The following is a 22,124-nucleotide window of genomic DNA, read 5'->3' as shown; positions in this document are numbered from 1 at the left end:
AGGCATCCTTTTGACTAAAAATAGAGGAAACCACTTAGATAACAAAAAACCTCTTAAAAGAAAATGTTTAATCATGTGGTCGCAGGTTTGAATCCTGCCTCGGGCATGGATGTGTGTGATGTCCTTAGGTTAGTTAGGTTTAAGTAGTTCCAAGTTCTAGGGGACTGATGACCTGAGATGTTAGATCCCATAGTGCTCAGAGCCATTTGAACCATTTTTTTTTTCTTTAATCATGTTATGAAGCTGAAATTGTACATTGCTAACATAAATTATAACAATAAAACGTAAATTTATTTATATCATACGTTAAAATGTGTACTAATATATATTCTACACTATTACGTATTCACTTGAACTTACTTATTTTATCAAGAGAAAAATTTTGTATTTTAATGTAAATCACAATGACAAAATGCAAATTTATTTATTTATTTGTGGCACTGGGATAGAAATGTGTACTTCTATTCATTCTGCTATTTTAAGCATTCTCTTGGTCTTACACCAGTGAAAAGGTTGTAATATTGTCTACAACCAATCATTCATAGAAAATAAGTATTTGTACGATACAAAATGCTCACGTAATTTTGTACTATTTCACTTGACTTGTCCTATATTACTAGTACACTAGTACTATATGTAAAAAATCAAATCAGAAGTAAACCATTTGATTAACAGAAAAATCCTGTACCAGCTGGACAGATAACCGACCAAGCATGCATAGTTTGCGTTTTGGTGAAGTTGAGGAGAAAAGTCATTTAGAAAATTAGAAGGTATGAAGATTTATTATAGAGTACATTCTGTAGTGGTGAGTCCATATATTTGCATAAGGTATGGACTTAACTCCGAAAACATAGACAACGTTCACTAATGGATTGTTCAATCCGTTTATGGATGCTCAGCCATCGATGCATCGTGTCTTGTAAATAAATTGCAGTTTCGGGCAGTGCTACATGATTTGCTGTCCTCATGATTTTTGTACTTCTGAAGCAGCAGATAGGTGCAACATGAAGTTTAGAATATTTTAGTTTTTTATTTCAAATAGTGTCACTTGAATTATGTGCTGCAATCACTGGGTATAATGTAAGTGGTTCTCATTGTCGATTGCCATTTCTGTATGTGTGCTTTGGCGCCATAACATTTGATAACACTTCAAAAATTCGTTACGGCTCCATTATGTATGTGTCAGATCAGAGTTACCAATAAAACAAATTTTACCGATTAGTCATGGAAAAATTTATAGATTTGTGCCAAAATTTGGTAGATCTTATTTGGATTGATGATAATTTTTAAGTCACAGAACGCAGGTAACAGGATTTAATGGGGAGTTAGGTCGGTATTATACTATCATATTTCTGTATCAAATCTGATGTGTCAAATCTAGGGCCTCGCCGTGGATTTGATCATAAAATTTGTTTGTTTTCTGTTCACTGCAATTTGAAAGGTAACTGTTGGAGCCCTGGCATTGCTGCAGCTATTTGACATCTCTGTAGTGTGTAGATGTGGCTTCAAATTTGGGACCAGTGATGGTTGGGACTCTTTTTAATAAACTTGCTTCCACCCAGATGGGGAGTGAGCCAGGGGCACAATGCACACTATTAATCATGTGCTGATGGGCAGGTGGAATATGCTGCAGGCGGCTACAAATCCACAACCTCAACTACAGTCATCCACCACTACATCTGGAAACATCCAGGCAGCTTTTCAGAAAGTAGCAATGGAGGTCGTAGTCACACTCTAAAATAATAAAAAAAAGATTTAGTTCTCCATTTTACTTTGTCTACTTTTGAACTCTGGATGCCACAAGTTAAGCCGGCCGGTGTGGCCGAGCTGTTCTAGGCTCTTCAGTCTGGAACCACACGACCATTATGGTCACAGGTTCGAATCCTGCCTCGGGCATGGATGTGTGTGATGTCCTTAGGTTGGTTAGGTTTAAGTAATTCCAAGTTCTAGGGGACTGATGACCTCAGATGTTAAGTCCCATAGTGCTCAGAGCCATTTTTGAACCACAAGTTAAAAGGACTTCATCTGTTTCGTACTTTTTATTACTTTTCCAGTTGTTGGAGCACTTATTCTATTAATTAAACTATTCAAAAATAAAAGTAGTTCTTATTGCTCATATATTTATATATGGCCATATATTTATTTACCTATAAATATTCCCCCTTCGGTGTTTTGTAAATGCTTTCACACGTCCTTGGAATTAATTTGGTTGCTGTTCACTGTGGTATACGAGTGCTACTAGAGCAGCTCTCTCTTGTATCAAGAGATTGTAGTGTCACGGTGATCCTGTCCTCTGCATGTACGGCACTTCTGAAGTGAGTGTTCTGTTTTGTAATATGAGAGGCCACTTTACTGAGCATATACTGAAGCGCACCCTCTCATCCATTCGTAAGTCCTCCACTTGCAGCTCTCGTAACAAACTTTGCTGAATGCTTTTATTATATCTCGATGTAAGATCCATGGCTTCACATAAGTATGTTTCCATTTTTTCTGTCGCTTTTCTTCCAAATGCACACATAATGCAATTGTGGTACAAGCAACTGCAGTGCATAGTAACAAGTAATTGTTGTCCGCCATATTGAAATCTTACGAAAAATGTGACAGCCACATAAAGGATCTTTGTCAAAGAAATTTGACGAATATTTGATCATATTTCTCTGTCAGAGAAATATGAATAGTTAATAATGGCCTCTTTTCTGTAGAAGGAACATTAAACAGCCATGTAAAAAACTGTGGATCACTAAGGGGATTAAAGTATCTTGTGAAAGGAACACAGAAATGTATGTTTTGGCACGAACAAACAGAGACACTGCAGTAGTTGTGCACTACAAAAACTACTCAAAATTACTAAGAAAGCTCATTAAAAATATTACCACTGAATTGAATGTAAGGGTTATAAATGACAAGTCAGAGGTAGCAAATGTATTTAATAATAATTTCTTAAACATAGTAGAAAGCATAGGGACCAACAGTTCAAGAGAAAGATCACAGTAAGATGTTGAAGAAATAACTCTCATAAAATTTCATCATATGAATATACCACTAACCACTAAGTCTGAAATTAAGAGGCTCATACATTCTCTCAAGAAGTTCTTCTGCTTTTGATGGTGTTACCAATAGAGTACTAATGATTTGTCCCAATATTTCTTCCAGTATTGTCTGAAATATATAATCCATCACTAACTCCAGCCATTTTTCCAGAGAGATTAAAATATGCCATTGTTAAACCCTCTTTAAGAAAGGTGATAAAGAGATATCAGTAACTACTGACCTCTTTCACTGCTCACATCATTTTCCAAAATTATGGGGAAGTTGATGTATTCTAGAATAGTATCTCACTTTGGCAGTAATAATTTCCTCAGCAAATCACAGTTTGGGTTTCAGAAGGGTTGATCTATAGAGAATGCCATTGACATGTTCACACACCAGATATTACAAGCATTAAATAACAAATGTACTGGTAGGTTTTTTCTGTGACCTATCCAAGGCATTTGATTGTGTGAATCATATTATACTCCTAGATAAATTGAAGTTTTATGGGATTGATGCTATAGCCAACCAATGGATCATGTCATATCTAACCAGGAGAATGCAGAAAGTTGTACTTAGTAGTAAATCAACCAGCAGAATCCAGGGACATAATCCTGAATGGGGAGAAATCACTTATGGGGTTCCCCATGCTCAATCTTAGGTCCACTACTGTTTCTTATATATGTAAATTATCTACTGTTTAATGTACAACAATCAGAATTAGTTCTTTTTGCAGATGACACTAGTATTGTAATCACTCCCAGTATACATACAGAAATGGAATAAATGATGAACAATGTTCTAAAAACTATCATTGACTGGTTTTCTGCGAATGATCTCACCCTGAATTTCACAGTCACATCATATTCAGTTCTGCACCTTTAAGGCTACTGCACCAGTGATAAGTGTAACACATGGTGATGAAATAATACATAGGGTGCAAACTTCAAAACTCTTAGGCGTCCATATTGATGAGAATTTAAATTGGAAAAAACACATTTTGGAACTCCTAAAACAACTTAGTACAGCCACATTTGCATTTAGAATCGTAGCAAATTTTGGGGAGAGAGAAATCAGTAAGTTGACATATTTTGCTTATTTCCATTCAGTAATGTCAAACAGAATAATGTTCTGAGGTAACTCACCTTTAAGAAAGAAGCCCTTCATTGCCCAAAAAGGTGCTGTAAAAATTATATGTGGTGCTCACCCTTGATCATCTTTTACACATCTATTTGAGGAGTTGGGCATTCTGACTACTGCTTCACAGTATATTTATTCGCACATGAAGTATGTCGTAAATAATTCACTACTGTTCAAAAGGAACAATGAGATGCATAATCACAACACTAGAAGAAAAGAATGACATTCATTACTCAACATTAAGGTTGTCTTCAGCACAGAATTTGAAAATAAATTGAAAAAGTTTCTTTACACACACACACAAATAGATGTACAAATTAATTTGCAATTTGAATGTAAAAGACTCATTCCACATCATGACGATTTATCATGCAAAATGATCCATGGAATATGAAAGTAACTAACTAATTAAATGAGAGAAGGAAAGTTGCTACTCACCATATAGCAAAGATGCTGAGTCGTGATAGGCAAAATAAAAAGATTCACACAATCATACTTTTCTGCCATCGTTTTATTGTGCCTATCTTGACTCAGCATCTCCGCTATATGGTGAGTAGCAACTTTCCTTCTCCCGTATTGTTACATTCCAACCTGGATTTTCCATTGTTCGATTAAACTAACTAAATGAGCATCTTAAAATGGACTTCAAGTAGATCACATAATGGCACAAGATTTTAATACTAAAATAACAAGATGAGGTAAATAATTACCCCAATCCATATAATTTTATATCCTATATTGGTGCTATTGGCTTCTCAAGTGTGAGTCTTTGTTTTTCTTTCAATTCCATACTGTTGTTAATACATGGGGTTCAAAGCTATGTGGGAGTTTCTTCCAGATCACTAGAGGCGCTAGGGTCAAACGAAGATGGAATTGGCCAATGAGAGCTGTCCAATGGCGATTGTTGATATTCTATTGTCTTGCTCTGTACTTAAGTCTACGGTTACAGTTGTCTTTGTATTTATTTCATATTTACATACTATAAAGAATTATAAACAGACTTTTTACTTTAAATTTCATAAATTTCACTATAGAATTGAAGTGATTTCCTGCTGAAAAATTCCCACAATTAATCCTAAGGTAAGACATTTAATTTTCAGTAAATAATCTCATAGACAATAAATGAAATGTATTCTCTTCTATCATGAATTAAGGTGTGTGGTTTCCATTTGTTTATTTAAACAACTGTGGTCACAAAGTGGGGCTGAGGCAGTTTCAGATAACTTTTTACAGTCTCACGATAATTTATTGATTTGTAGTTTTAGCTTGACGATGTCCACAATGGACAAACGGTAGTTAATGTTATTCTGAAGAAGGTTGGATTATCCTGACTGAAACCTAGGTAAATTCTAGGTAAACGGTGCAACTGAGGCTGTTGATTATTAAAATTAAAATCGACAAAGTATTTGCTTTATCCTTATACAAATGGAGCCCCCACCTATACAAATATTTGTTAGTTCAGTTTTAACTTCCTTCTGTGAAACATCTGAAATCTCTGATGTCTTCTATACCTTTTGAACCATGATTGAATAGGTACTTCTGTGATGAATGTAATAAAAGCACAATTTGAGGCAATGAGAACAGCGATAAATATTGTCCTCTGTTGTTTGATGAAATGTCTTTGAAGAGATCTTTGTGTTATTATGCAATGAAACAAGAAATTCCAGGATTTCAAGATTTGGGGCATTTAGGGAGGTCAAATGTACATGTAAACCATTCATCAGTTTTCATGGTTAGAGGCATACATAAAGTCTGCAAGCAGTTTGTTGCTTATTACTTCCCTCAGAACTCAGTTTCAAGTATCACTTTAAAAAGTCTTATTACCTACGTCATAAGGCAATTGCAAGAAATGGGGCTAAAGGTAGTTTGTACAGTTTGTGACCAGGGTGCAACCAACCAGAGAACACTGAAGGAACTATGCTGTGAGAAATCTACCGAGTCCATTTCATTTTTTAGTCAGTGATGAAACACTGTAATATATGATGTCCCACATCTATTAAAGAATACTAGAAATGCTCTTCCAGGAAATTAAGTACTGTTTGGATGTAAAAAAGAGGTCAGTTTTAAATTTAGTCAGAGAGCCTTTCTTCTGGGTCAGCAGAAGATGTTTAAGACATTGCAAAAATTACAGAGGAATCATTTTGAATTTAAGGATTCTTTGATTCACTGAACACCTTTCATTATTATCCACAAGATGGCAAATCAACTGTGCCCTCTCTGCACAGTTCCCACAAATCGAATGTGGTACAGTCTGTTAAGGGAAATGGAAAATTGGAAAGTGTTGGAGAAAGGCACAGGGAGAGATAAGACAAAAATGTTCAGTTTCATAAGTGGGTGGCAAACTATAATAAGATGACTGATGTTCATTTTTGGAATAGAATCAAAAAAGTTGGCTTTAATTTGTTAAGCATGAGGGCTTTCAATGTAGACCCACTGGAGAATGTATTTTGTTGTGTGAGGCAGCATGGTGTTGCAAACACCAACACAACTTGCTTTCAGTTCAAAACAGCATTGAAAACAGTTGAAGTCAATAACATGTCCATAACTATTCACTAGGTGATTGTGAGGATGATATGTGGATGCCATTAAGCAATTTAAGGCAATTTTTGGGAGCAAGTGATGACAGCTTTCTTGACTCCACAAGAGACCATTCCATTATTGATCACTGTGCTTTATACAGTGACCTTGCTGATAATGAAGCTGCTCCTGCTGCCACTGCTGTTGTTGCTGGTGGTGGTGATGGTGGTGGTGGTGGTGGTGGTGGTGAAGGCGCTGATCTAAGAAATGATAGACAAGCAGTAGCATATGTAGCTCGTTACATTCTTTGAAACATGTGTGTAACAACTGCAAACAACTATAGTGACTGTGAAACAACTCTCTTCACACCAACACCCACAGAGCATCATTTATTTACAAGTTTCAAGGAATATGATGCTTTAAACTCACAATTATTGTATGCTTTATAGCAGATGTTCATAGTTAATTGTGTGCGCTTTTAGATAAATGTGGACGCCAGGAAAAATTGTAGAATATATTCTATTCATTGTTTAAGTTTCCAGAGGAAATAACATTTTGCAAAATCCATTTTTCTGAACAGTATATTTTAAGAAAGTGTGTACCTCTTTTGATTTACAAGTACATGTGAGATCAGAAACACATCATCAGTAATAAAAGACTTATTGTTGTTAAGGGCAAAATTAGTGAAAGGTTAAAAGCTGTATGACAGTTAAAAGGAAATTTTTATTGTGTGCTTGAGAAATAAAAAGTAAGTTTTGTTTTCATTTCAGTTTTTATCCACATTTCCTATTCTTTTTGTGTTGAAGCATTTACACTCATATCATGTGGTAACATTTTCTTAACAAATTAACGGTCAGCAGTGCACTTTTCCTGGGCAGTTACTCAGAAATTACAGCCCTGAAACATAGTTGTAACAAATTTTAGAATTCTTCATTATTTAACACCGTGATAAAGATTTCTTAATTGAACATCTTTAACTGCTGATTATTCTCTTTATAATAGGTTTTGTTTTTCTCCGTTGACCCCACAGCTTGTAAGATGTCAAAGTACGACATTATACAGGAATAATTGTAGTCCAATTTAGTTGCTACATTTCTTATGTAGCTTGTGACAGTTATTTAAACTACAAGCTTGTTTCAACTTACTGACAGTTTAAAGTGTTGCTACTAGTTCTTATGATGCACAAAACGTCCTGGAGCTTTTATATGTTGATAGTAATCAATATAAGTGTGTCTATTTTTGACGTTTGTGTCTGGCAGTCGCTGCTCAAGAAAACTTTATAGGAGCAGTGAATGTCAGGCGCAAACGTCAAAAATATACTTATAATCTGACACAGTTATATTGATTTCTATCAACATATAAAAGCTCCAGGATGTTTTGTGCATCATAGGATCTTGACGCAACACTTGAAACTGACAGTAAGTCGAAACAAACTTGTTGTGTAAATAACTGAAACTAAATAAAATTGTAGCAGGCAAATTGGACTACAAACATTCCAGAATAATAGGTTTGTCATTACTGTATTGCAACATGCTATAGCTGCGTTTAAATTATTTTATTATGATGCCAGCCAAAAATTTAGATAGCATGCCCAGAAACTAAGATAATAAAATTAAAAGCAAAAAAACCCTACTATGAACATAAGTTAGGAGGGATGCAACCTACAAGGTTTATCCTTTTTCAGTTCATCTCCATACCACGAGAGGTGTAGCTAGCGGTCTGTGTTTACCTCTTTTAAGATGGGAGTTGCACTTCTCTTTTCTTGTTGTTCTGTTGTTCTTGTTGAGGAGGTCATAAACTCTCAGGCTCTATTCTTTGTCATTCTTTACTGGGTAAATTAAGAAATTTATTATATCAGGGTATAAAACCACCTTATTAATTATGTTTAACTTTTCTTATTATTTTTACGAAATTGGTGACAGTCTTCTTTGCAGACAAGGAAAATGTCTTCTTAAAACGATTAAGAACTATGGGGGAAATAATAAGAGAATTTGAGCGTCAAGGGGCTAAAAACAAATATCGTAGTGACCCAGACGAAGATGTGAGTGAACGTGAAGGTGGCCATATCACAGATGATAAGATGGATGACGAATCTGATGTAACACCTTTTGATTTTGAGTCATCAGATGGTACAGAAAATGTTGTATGGAAAAAACAGATATTTTGAAACACACATTCTTTCCATAAAAAGTGACAAGAGTGCTAGCAAAGAATATATTTCTTTGAAAACTTGGTGTTGCACTAGCGAAGGAAAGAAACAAAATGTCTCCCCTGAAATTATTTGAACTGCTGTTTACTAATGACATGCTCTCACTAATAGCTATGTACACAAACCAAAAAACTGTGCATACAGGGGCAAAACTTACATCACCCCAGTGATATACTGGAAATACCAACCAAAAAGAAGTAAAAGTAAAAAGTATTATTTCGCGTTCTGTGTATGAGTAGAGCTCTGAAGATGATCATGTCAATTGAGCTGATGCATGTTTTGTTGTATGTGGTTCCTGAGGTGTTATGATGAAGAAACTGAGTCGAGCTTTTGATCAATAATCTAAGATTTGATGACTAAAATACTCAATTGCAAGGAAGAACACCAGGTAAGTTCACTTCATCCCATGATTTATGATGTATGTCTTGCAAGCATAAATATTTTAATGCTATCAATTTTCTCCAAAATCTTGTGCAGTTCAATGTTTTAACCGTTACACATAAGATGTATTAGGATATTTTTTTATCATTGTAGCCAGCTTTGTGGAGATATATTAACGATTAGTTTTTAACATGTAGTAATCCTACAGTGTCTCTTTACACGCTACCACCCAATAAATTTAAAGTAAAATCCAGAATAGTTCTAACAAAACTGATGATAAAGAAGCTGTGTGCAAGATAAGTAAGGAACTAAAAACTTAATGCAATATGACCAATCTTCATTATCATTTAGTAAATGTACCCTCACAGCTGCAATGACAAGATACTGAACCACCTAGCAAGAAGGCAAGAGATAACGGCATTACTGTTTTTTCAGAAATAGATGCCACATTGCCTGATAATAATTATTTAAGGAAAGTCGATCTTCCAACAACATCAAACAATGATGTAAAACTCAGTTCTTTGACCAAATCGTGCAACACTGGTGATGATATACCAGTTTCGCTTTCAGTAGAAAAATCAGTAGACAGTAAATCGTCAGGCATTGTCATTTGCAGTTCTTATAAAACTATGTGGCCAAATATTGATGATTTCATAAACAACATAAAAAACGTAACAACACAGGATAGAGCAAAATCAAAGAAAATCACTGAAGCTATTGTGACTTTCAGAATCATGGATAAAAACCCGTTTTCCATTGTAGAAGGAAAAGTTTTTTCTTTACAACTAATGAAAGAGGTGTGTTGACTGTACAATATGCCAGGTCGAGAAACAATAAAAACCAGAACTGGCGTAAAGTAGGAGGCAATGAGTGATATTTTTAAAACATAGATAAAGAATACTGAAAACAATTGCATTACCTACGATATCTGGACACAAAAAATGCAAAACAAATTATTCCTGAGTATTACTATTCACTTTGTGGAGAAGTCCAAACTCCTCATCGCAACTGTACGTGTCTTTTAAGCTGACAGAATACCACATATTGCTGTACACTACAGAGAAACTGACACATATTTTCTGCGAGTGGAATATTTAAATTAAAAATATCAGCTATCAACGAAGTTGATCATTGCACTGTTCCCATTAGCATGTTTGCGACACAGTCAAAAATATGAAACATAGAAATGAAATGATGGTTCGGTTTAAAAAAGAAATAAAGAAACAGCTAGCAAGAAGGTGTGACAACTTAGAACATTCCGCCATTCTAGCAATCTAAACAACTCATGACCAACTGAAGTCTAGGCACATCAAAGGTGCCATCACTAAATCGAAGTTATTTAAATATGCATGAGAAGCTAACACACCTACAATCAAGAACCACACATCCGATGAGTCTGATGAAGAATACTCAGACTCAGGAAATACCACACAGAACTGACAAACAAAAACATGAAAAATAAGTCACCAACATGTGCTGAAAATGTTAGTGAAACTGAGGTTCAAATGTACCTGCAGTCTCCTGTTACACCAATAATAGAAGGCCCTTATCGAAACGAGGAAGAACATGAAGTTACTTTTCCCACAACTTGCAAAAATTGCAAAGATATATCTTCCCATCGTTTCCACATCTGAGTCAAACGAGCGCTTGTTCTTGAAGTCTGGGACAACCAGCACCCAGGAAAAACACAATCTTCTAGGTATTTAATTATCAAAGCTTCTTTTCCTAAATTGTGTATCAAAATGGTTAAATTCTAAGAAATAAAATGTTTTAACGAAAAAAAGGATTTTCTGTACAAGATCAATTTTATTTTTCATAATCTGATTTATATGAAGAGAGTTATTCATTGCATAGCCAGTATTGTTGTGCCTAATGTAACTTACCGTTAGGAAAGATGGGTAAGTGAAGGTAAGTTTGTGAAGAAATAGTAGTAGTAGCTTTATTCATCCATAGATCTCTTTTTACAAGGATATAGGACATGTCAAAGTACTGACAAATTTATATCAATTTAAAATAAGCTAATTCGTCTACACATATATTTACAGACTTCTAGTTAGAGATAATCATTAGATTTACTCCTGGTACACAATACTTTTTTTACAAATAACTTGTTCAATAATGTAATGCCACATTGTTCACTCATATCCCACTATCAGTCACTGCACACACTATGCACACATTGTTTCATAACACTTTACTAACTACACACACACACACACACACACACACACACACACACACACACATACACTGGTGACCTCTGGGCCATTTTCTGTACCACAACTTCCCATTTGCTATCCTGAAACACTGAGTCAGTATCCCTCCATAATGAGTGAGATGATGAGCTCAGAAAGAGCAAGAGGTGTTAGTATTGTGCTATGCATAGCTTGGGGGTAAGTATTTCTAGAAAGGGAAAAAGAAGGGAAAAAAACATAAAGTGATGGTGTTATGTGGAATGTTGGATATTTTATAAACATTATTATTATTATTATTATTATTATTATTATTATTACTTATTTGTATAACTTTTTTTATCAAACCCCTACTCTGTTTTAGCTAATTAATCCTTCAGTGTATAAAATGTATTGCATAACAGGTACTTTTTAGCTGCCTTTTTAAATAAGTGTATTTTTGCAATTCCTTTAATCTCTTTGGGTAATTTATTGTACAGTTTTATTCCTTGGTAGAAAATGCTGTTTTGAGTTTTATGTTTATTTTTTCTTGGTAAATGTAAGTTGAGTCTATCTCTTGTTGCATGGTCATGGACAGAGCTGTTTGTGCAGAAATTACCAATGTTATTTTTGATGTGTACAACTGACTGGTAAATGTATTCACATGGAGCAGTTAAAATTCCCAGTGTTCTCAACAGATCTTTACAATGAGCTCGACTAGTATTTTTGGTTATTATTCTTATGGCTCTTTTCTGGAGTTTGAAAATTATGTTAATATTTTGTGCATTTGTTCCCCAAAAAAGAATGCCATAGCTAAGAATTGAGTGTACATATGAATAATATGTAACTAAAAGACAATGCATGTTACACACTGATGGTAGGATTCTAAGGGCATAACATGCTGATGACATTCTGTCTGCAAGTACCTTTGTGTGTTCACACCACTTCAACTGGGAATCAATATTCATTCCTAGAAATTTTGCATTTGCTACACAGAGGTGTTATCTACATTAAATTTAACATTGTCATTTTTCCTCTTCAAACTGAAATTCATGGCATTAGCTTTCTTTAGGTTCAATGTCACTTTATTACTTATTGACCAATCATAAACTTCCTTGAGAGTTTCATTTGCTTTCTTGATAAGGAGTTCTCTTGTTTTCTAAGTGACTATAATATTGCTGGCATCAGCGAAGAGAATTTTTTCACCATGAGTAACACTACTGGGAAAGCCATTGATATATATCAGGAACAGTATTGGTCCTAATATGCTACCTTTCGGAACCCCTGCATTAATGTATTTTGGGTCTGATAAGTGTTTTACTAAATGTTTAGATCCATTTGAAGTATGTGTTATCCCTACTCTTTGTCCCCTATCTGCTAGGTATGATCGAAACCGGTCATTAGCTACCCCTCTTATTCCTAATGCTTCTAATTTATTTAATAGAATCTTGTGGTCGACTGTATCAAATGCCTTAGAAAGATCCAAATATATGCCTGTGACACACTCATCTTTATCAAGAGCATCAAGTACACCTTTTGTGAATTCTACTATGGCTGACTCAATGTTTTTTCCACTTCAGAAACCAAACTGTGATTCGCTTAAAAGATTGTATTTATTCAGGTAATTCATTAATCTGTCTTTCATAATAGCTTCTATTATTTTTGAGAATGCTGACAGCAGGGAAATGGGCCGGTAATTTACTTTGTCTTTTGCATTACCTTTCTTAAGCAAAGGTACAACTCTTATTTGTTTTAGCTGCTCTGGAAATGTCCCTGATGTGAAGGATTCATTTATTGTCAAGGGGCCTTGTATAATCCCTATGCATTGTTTCAGTACACACATTGGTACTTCATCTAAGCCTACTGACTTTTTATTTTTTAGTTTTTGAATGGTTTTACTGATTTTGTTCTCTGTGGTTGGAAGTAACATAATTGTATTTAGTGCAACATTATTTACAGGTGTTATATTTGTTCGGGGGAATTTTTTGCTGTAACTTCTCTGCAATACTTGAAAAATGATCGTTTACATAGTTTGCTAAGCGCTGTGGATCATTTATTACTTTATTCCCTTCCCTTAGCAATATGTTATTCTGCGTTTGTTTCCCTCTCCCTATTTCCTTTTTTTATAACATCCCAGACTGCTTTGCTTTTATTCTCTGCATTATATATTATTTTGTCATTAAATGAATTTTTTGCAGCAATCAGCACCTTCCTATAGATCTTTTTGTATCCATGATAGAAATTTAAGAATTCTGGATCATTGCGAATCTTTTTCATGGAACTGAGATGTTTATGTGTTTGGGAGGACTTCTTAATACCTGCTGTTATCCATCTGTTTTTGTGAGATGTTGATACAGACAAGCATACTTTTGGAAATGCCTTTTCAAAGTTCAGTTTAAACAATGTGGAGAATTTAGAGAATTTCACATTCACATTGGTTTCCTTGTACACAACATTCCTGCTTTGTTTTTCTAGTTCTTTTGAAAAATCTTTTATTTTGATTTCTGATAGATGTCGTTTGTAGGCTTGTAGTTTACGGAATGATTCGATGCCAGACTTTACTGTTGTTATTTCACAGAGGTGTCTGATACTCCGAGATCTTTTACTGCTACACCACATTTTTCCCTGTCGATATTTGTGGCCACATGGTCAATTACTGATGAAGTCGTTGCACTATTGACCAATAGGGACATGCCAAAACTTTGAAGGGCGTTTATGAAGGTGCTGATGGATTCATTTATGATGTTAGTGTTGATGTTAATGTACCCACACGGAATTATGTTGTCCTTTGTACTTGAAACTTTATCTAGAACTTCTGTTAACTTATTGAAAAAAGTACCCACACTACCACTGGAAGATTTACACAAACACAAAACGATAATAGGTGGCTATTTCCAGTTCCATTATGTTTGAACATATCTCTGACCACACAGCTTACATTTTTTATATTACTTAAATATAAAACCATTTTGGCACGCTTTTTCTAATACTTATAAAATACATAGAAAAATCGAAAATATGTTGATGTATCATTTCTAAGAGTGATGTTCTTTTTTTACATCCATTCCTTATCAATGTCACACAATCGACGTTTTTAAGAGTGATGCTGCAATCCTAACTGTGTTTGATGTCACTGCAAATGCAGCAAAGAGACTGCTGCACCACATGTGGCTCCCAGTGATCCCTATAGAACCTGGGTGTATAGCTCCGGTCTCTGAGTCTAGAACTTCAAAGCGACTGCAGATTCATGCGCTTACCATCATCCACCATGATGTAGTTTGGCAAACAAATCTCTGTCCGTCTCCACATGACAAAGAATTGCAGATTGATTTTTTTGTTTTGATATTTATGTAAACTTGTGATTTAATAGACTGATGTGGGAGCAGAATCGAAAAGTGTTTTCTTTTCTTGTTCTAGTGACTTTCCTAGCAGGCATGTTGTAGTTTGGCAAGAAACGAGAATGAGCATCTATGGCTGGCGCGATCATACAGCTGAAGCTCAACATCTAGATTGGTAGTTCCAAAGGTTATCAATGACTCAGACATAGCATATAGTAATAATGTCAACATCTATTGAATCTTGTAGTAGTAGCATTTCCTTTAGTTTGTTAACTGCCAAAGTCTGAACTGGATGTCAGTCTAACTTTAAGCATTGTGTTAAATTCTGCTTTAGCGATGGCCGTACGAACAGGTGACAAACGCCTGGGTCAACAATCTATGGGAGAACCATCATTACTTTCAGTATAACGCACTGGATTGTGTGACATACGCATAAGTGCACTTGATGGTCTGCTCAAAGTAGGAAATTGTCCTAGCAGAGGGGCATGCCCCTTGTAACATGCCTTTATCAGCTTAGCACTGTGCAACGATGTTTTGCAGTGAAAGCCTGCTGCCACCAGTCTAATAAACTGTCTACCACCCAAGTGTTGGTTGCATCTGGTAAGAGACAGTAATGTGTCAAACGTTGGCTCCAGTAACCAACTCCGTAACGTATTTGACAGTGAAGTCACAAGTGAATAGGCAACATAGTCCTAAATTCAGCTCGACCCACTATGTTCCATACTTTACGTGGATAAGTTATTAGAGATGGGTAAATGGAATGCCATTAATGATCTACACACGAACACTGATGTTCTCGGTAGGATTCTTAAATCTGAGCTGATACCCATCAAATACTTCTGGATGGACCTTCTCTCATGAGCGCCATTGCCTTGTGGAGCAGTTGGTTGCACCTACCCTGAGGCAGGTTCATGCAAAGATTGTTAATGAGAACAGGATACTATGTTTTAAGAGTAAGATAAAAGGGGCGGTATGGGATGAGGTGTGGGTAGGAAGCAATGGAAATGTCAAATGGTTCAAATGGCTCTGAGCACAATGGGACTTAACATCTGTGGTCATCAGTCCCCCAGAACTCAGAGCTACTTAAACCTAACTAACCTAAGGACATTACACACATCCATGCCTGATGCAGGAATCGAACCTGCGAACGTAGCGGTCGCGTGGTTCCAGACTGAAGCACCTAGAACCGCTCGGCCACCAGCAGCCAGCTGGAAATGTCAAATTCAATGGAACTTCACACAGGATTCTGAAACACTGTCCCAACTTAATAAGTAATGTCCTTGGTGATATATGTACCTGATCACTGGCAAAGGGATTTTTTTCCTGACTGGTCAAAATATGCAATTATTAAACCATTTCATATGAAAGGTGACAAGATAGACTTAAAAGATTATCATCCACTTTCCTTACTGATTTATTTTTCCAAAATAATCGAGAAAGTAATGTAATCACACACTTAAGTGGAATCAGTTTACTCAACATATCACATTTTGGATTCTAGGAGGGTTGCTCAACTGAAAATGCTATTTATACATTTACTCATCAAACAGTTCAAGCCTTAAATTATAGTATGTCACCTGTTGATATTTTTTGTGATCGTTCGAAAGTGTTTGATTCTTTAGATCATGATGCTCTCTAAGAAAAACTCAAGTTTTGTGGAACTGATAGCTTTACACAGAGCTAGTCTGTATCATACTTTACAAATAGAACGCAAAAATTTGTGCTGTATGAGTCAGATAACGTCACAAAGGTAGAGAATTTTAGTAGCAGGGACGGGGTGGGGAAAGTCACAAAAGGGGCCCCAAGGATTCAGTTTTGGTACACTCCTATTCCTTATATATATGAATGACCTTCCACTTAACACTCACTCAAAATTTGTATTTTTTGCATATAATTGCTTTGATAAGTCCCATTAGAGAGAAAGGAACAGAAGAGTTGGTAAATGGTATTTTCCAAAGAATTATTAAGTGGTTCTCTGTAAATGGACTCTTTAAATTTTGTAAAACCACACTACATATTTAGTTCTGTACAACAAAAAGAATCAATGCCAACAATTAATGTAGCTCATGAGCAGGAGTCAGTAAATAGGGTAGAACGATTCCAACTTTTGTGTTTTCTTACTGATAAGAACTTGAACTCTAGGAAACGTGTTACTGAGCTTCTCCAGCTCTTGCTGCTTTTGCTCTTTGTACAATGGCTAACCTTGGAGCAGATATATTACACTCCTGACATATTTTGCATATTTCCACTCAATAATGGTGTATCGAATAATTTTCTGGGTTAACTTATCACTTAGAAAGAAAGTATTGATTGCATAAAAGCGAGCAGTAAGAATAATATGTGGTGCTCACTCATGGATGTCATGCAGGTATCTCTTCAAGGGGATAGGCATTTTAAATGCATTTGCACAGTACATGTAGATGCTAATGAAATTCGTCATAAATGATCTATCAAAATTTGACAACAATGAATACATTTTTTTTGAAAAATTGTAATTGATCAAATGTCTAGTTTTCTTTTTTATTGACGTGTTAACTTATGTTGCTACTGGCAACTTCATACATCCTTGTAATATTTTTTCTTTATATCATACAAGTTCTCTTATTTCAACATCTCTTTACATGTGTGATTCACCTGGGGCGCCAAAATGAAGTTATAGACTTCACTCAGGCTTGTGTTTGCATAACTGAGGGTACCTACTCCAAGAACTGATCCATCACTGTGATTCTCTTCACAATATTACTATTGCCTTATTCCAACTGGATGGTCAACTACTCATATTACTCTTGATGCAGTGGTCCTGCTGTGCTTACGTCGCTTTATCAGTACCAGTGTCCTAGTATGCCACAAATATGCAGCACACCACTCGTATGAGGAGACTTCTTTCCTTTCCGCAGAGAGTGAGGGCCTTGAGAGAGCTTATGTGTATATTCACTTGTTACGAAACATGTAACTGTTTTTTTGAAGAACTCTACTGCATTGAGTGGACATATCACTCATTTACAACATTCCCGTAGCCAGTCTGGACATGATAACTCATTGAATGACAGTAAGTAAGTGATTACATAATACAGCTTCGTTTTTTCCGTGGATAGACACTTGTCGACAGCCTCCTTCTTCTCTATAGTCCACAGTATCCCCAAAGGGCGACTTCAGAATGTACATGACTTCTCCATCACAAGTGAAGACTCTCGCTTGTCGTCGCATCTTGTTGATGCACTGTGCTCCTATTTCACCCTTCATATCTGTACATGAACCCAAAAAATGGGCGCACAGTGTGCCATTCTTCCTGTACTACTAATTACCAACGTGTTTCTCATTGAACATCTTTAATCGTTAGAAGTGGAACTGATTGCTGTATTAAACAATTTGTACCACCGCTGCATGCTGAATATTAATGCTAACCTCAAACTTTTCGCAGGTGACGAAATTACCTATAACCAAGTTCTGTTTGAAACAAGCTATATAAATATTTAGTCAGATTGTGATAAGATTTCAAAGTTGTGCAAACACTGACGACTAGATTTAAATGTCTGCATGTAAAATTGTCCATGTTTAAAAACGAAACACGGTAGTACCTTATGACTATAATATCAATGTGTCACAGTTGGAATTGGTTAACTCAGTCAAATACTTGTCTGAAACATTTCTTAGGGATACAAAATGGAATGGTCACACATGCTCAGCCACGGGTAAAGCAGGTGGTAGACATCTGTTTATTGGAAAAATACTTGAGAAATGCCATCAGTCTACCAAGGAAATTGCTTACAAATCACTTGTGTGACTCATTTTCTAGAATACTGATAGAGTGTGAGGGACCCATACTAAATGGGACTAACAGGGGATGCTGAACATATGCAGAGAACGGCTGCACATATGATTGCAGGTTTGTTTGGCCTGTGAGAGAGTCTCACAGAGAGGCTGAGGAAACTGAAGTGCCAGACTGTAGAAGACAGAATTAACCTATCCTGACAGAGCCCACTTACAATGTTTCAAGAACTAGTTTGAAATCATGACTCTCCGAATATGCTACAACCCCTTAAATATCACATAGGGATCTTGAGGACAAGATTCGATGAATTACAGCATGTACAATCATTCTTCCTGCAGTCCATACACAAATGGAACCGGAAGAAACTCTGCCAACTGGAACAATGAGAAGTACCCTCTGTCATGCACTTCCCAGTGGTATGAAGAGTATATATGTCGATATAGATTGCTGATTCATCTGCATTTTAGGAGCAGTTTTCAATCACAAGAACAAGAGGTTGCCCTGAATCTCTGTCTGCCTTTATCGAAGCCGTTGGCAGTACTAAGGTGACCGCAATTGCTGATCATTTTTATTCAAAATTTATTCAGTATCTGGGTTAAAACCCAGGACCGAGGATGTTTTGTTTACTAGACAGAAACGTTACTCCTAAAACACAGCACAATTTTTAGTAGGGTTTCTTTAAAATATATTTTAAATTTAAACAGTCCCTTTATGTTTTTGAATTTGTTCGGAAGTTTATGATATAACTAATTTAAATGTTATATCCCTATTACTGTTTGTATGTTTTTTACTTGAGTCGGTGTTTATAAGATCTACCTCTTGCATTTTCCGTTTTCCCCCTACTTGTCATTAAAAAGGCATGATTGATTGTCTATGTGTTATCAAAGTCGGCAAATTTAGCGCTACGTTGAGAACGTATACACTGACTGCCACGAGACCGTCGGAGGGCGCAGCAGAGCTTTACAGCTGACGCCGTAGTCATGTCTGGCCTGACCGTGAAAACCTGTAACATCCGTCACTATGTGTGTTGCAGTCAACGTTTTCAACGGTAGATGGACCTTAAAAATTCGTCAGTTTTGAAATTGGCACCTTCTACGCAAGATCAAAGGAGGTTCGAACCTGCAACATCCTTGGCAATATCACTGGGAATGCGTAACCTTACAAAGATAACGTTTGTGGAATAACAAAGTAAGTGCTGTCAAATGAGCGTGAGGGATGCAGGGTACCGGTGCGAAAAGTAAAAATAATATTTAAGTATGATAAATGATACAGTACTTACGTTATGTTGACAGAGTGTGAAGTTACATTTGTGTTTATGTGACCATAAAGTTTTATCCGTTGGTTAACTTTCAAGAGGAGAGCTTCATGGGATAGAAAACTGTCACTTTTCAAAACAGTGACAAAGCTTATGGAGGGACTGAATTATTGTTAAATTTGTGTAGATCGAGGTAAAAACATTGTACAAGAATGGTGACGTTACTGTGTTTATCATGGGATGACATCTTAATCCCTAGAGTGTTGACGGATTTATCCTTGAAAGACTGCTTTAATTTGAGGTGTGTTTGTAGATGTTCAAAAGAACTAGTAGATTATTATTTTGCGAAGATCAAACGTGTTGATCTCGTTCCATACAGGAATTTCACGCCAGCAGCATTTAGTGTATGTATGAGGCATAGTTCTTTGTTGGCAATGTTGTTATTGTAGTTCAGTTTCATTACATTTTCATTGATTTCCCCCCTACAGGTCTTAAGTTCAAAGTGTAACAACATCAGGTTCCTAAATCTAAGTAACTGTAAGTGGCTGTCCGACGAAATGCTACAATCATTACTGTTGAACAATGTGCGCATTGAGTACATAAATCTCAGTGGTTGTCTGGGACTAACCAGTGCGTGCTTGCAGCCTCTTATTGTTTGTGGCACTGTGAGTATAATAACAGATATATCGTAGAATACGTAATTATCAGCTTGGGCATCATGTAAACTTTAAGTTACTCTTAAAAATCGTAAGAACTGTAGTTGACATCACCATCATAGTCACCATTTTCAGAGTACATGGTCGTGATAAGGAGCACAAAATGAAAAAAAATAAAATAATTTTTTTAAAAATGTGTTACGAGCTTAAGAGTAAATAAATTCCTGAAAGAATTGGAATATACTATAATGTAATTAACCAAATATTATGCTCTGCTGGAGGACCACACGAATACGGTTACAGCCAGTTTGTGAAACGGTAGAATTTTATCTTTTGTCTCACGTCCTGTTGTCATCATTTGCTGTTCCTTACTTAGCCGTCATAACTATGTTGATCAAGATTTAAAACTCCCACACAATAAATTTTGATGTGATGTAGCCAATTCTTCAGATTTCATTTCTCTCCTTACAGATGTACAAGGCACATATATCAGAACACATTTGAAATGGTCAAAGAAATTTCCTTTAGTGGCACACACAGTCCTGTCCCCTTTCACATTTCTCTTTCCTATGTTGGGTTCACCGTTTCATATGTTAGTTAACTTGAGGGAGGAAAATGAATCATATAAACTTTGTTCTGAGTGTTATCAAACTTTAATTGTTTATAGATCATGTTTTTTTTAAGTTACCAGTGTGGAATTTGCTTATACAAGTGGACAGTTTTTGTTCTGGACTGGATCACATTGTAACCTATCATACTGTGCATTAAGCTACTTAAGTGTATCTGCGAGCAGGAGAAAGTACCGAAATTTATTAGAATACTCATAAGATAATGTTCAAACTAGCAAAGAAATAAACAAAATTATCTAGCTAACACCGTAAATTGAAATCTTCCAAAGATAATTGTATCCTCTTGACACTGTGTTTTGGCAGTGTGTGTTCGCTTTCAGGAAACTACATAGAAAGAATTCAGAATTGAAGTTTCCACTGATCTGATGTGGATATACTGAGTCAGTAAGTCTTTTTTTGTTTATTTATTTATTTATTTCTGTGCTGTGATGAATAAAATGGTTTAACTTAGTGCATTTTGAGTGTACTCAGTACAGGGAATGATTTACCACATTAGCAATAATGTTTTATTCCCTAAATTAAAAATGGCAGGCTGAGAACAAGTTATAAATGCCTTTGAAGGTAATTGTTATTGTCAGAATGTCTGCTAACAACTTCTGTAATGCCAATGTGGTAGCTTGTGACTTTGAGGTCACTTCTGCCATTCTGATTGCTAGATAAAATTTGAAGATTAAGAATCTGTAAAAGATCAGTAATACTGCATAATGCTCCTTTCATGGTCATTTTTTACCCTTGCGTTAATTAGGGTGAAGACTATGCAGAAACAGGTAACAAGAATAATAGTTATGGAAAGCTTTGGAAAAAGTTTGTCAAATTGTGTGTTCCCACAATGTTTGTGACAAATAGCACTGTTGTATGATTCTGTTGCATTTATACTCTGGATCAAGAGGAATATTCAGTATTAGTTGTCGGCTTTGACCAGTGATATGATGTTAATGGTTGCTGTGATGCCACCTTTTGGTGCATATTGCCAATTTGGTTGTTGGTCGGTGGAACCAACGAATTATGAGAGTGAAACACCTGGTT

At 35.8% G+C, this 22,124-nt stretch overlaps 1 protein-coding gene across 2 annotated transcripts in view; it reads left to right on the top strand.

Moving 5' to 3' along the window:
- Positions 1 to 19,754: 19,754 nt before the first annotated feature.
- The window catches only part of LOC124594825 (F-box/LRR-repeat protein 15), a 32,653-nt gene continuing 30,283 nt past the window's right edge, over positions 19,755 to 22,124 (top strand). For both annotated transcript variants that reach the window (XM_047133269.1, XM_047133268.1), the window contains exons 1-2: positions 19,755 to 20,217; positions 20,302 to 20,478. In XM_047133269.1, the coding sequence (XP_046989225.1) occupies positions 20,026 to 20,217; positions 20,302 to 20,478 (369 nt within the window). In that variant the 5' untranslated portion in view covers positions 19,755 to 20,025. The remainder of the gene's footprint in view (positions 20,218 to 20,301; positions 20,479 to 22,124) is intronic.

The sequence above is a fragment of the Schistocerca americana genome, chromosome 2 (genome assembly GCF_021461395.2).
Source record: "Schistocerca americana isolate TAMUIC-IGC-003095 chromosome 2, iqSchAmer2.1, whole genome shotgun sequence".
NCBI lineage: Eukaryota > Metazoa > Arthropoda > Insecta > Orthoptera > Acrididae > Schistocerca > Schistocerca americana.
Note: the sequence above shows the minus strand (reverse complement) of the source record. Positions and strands in the feature narration are given on the sequence as shown.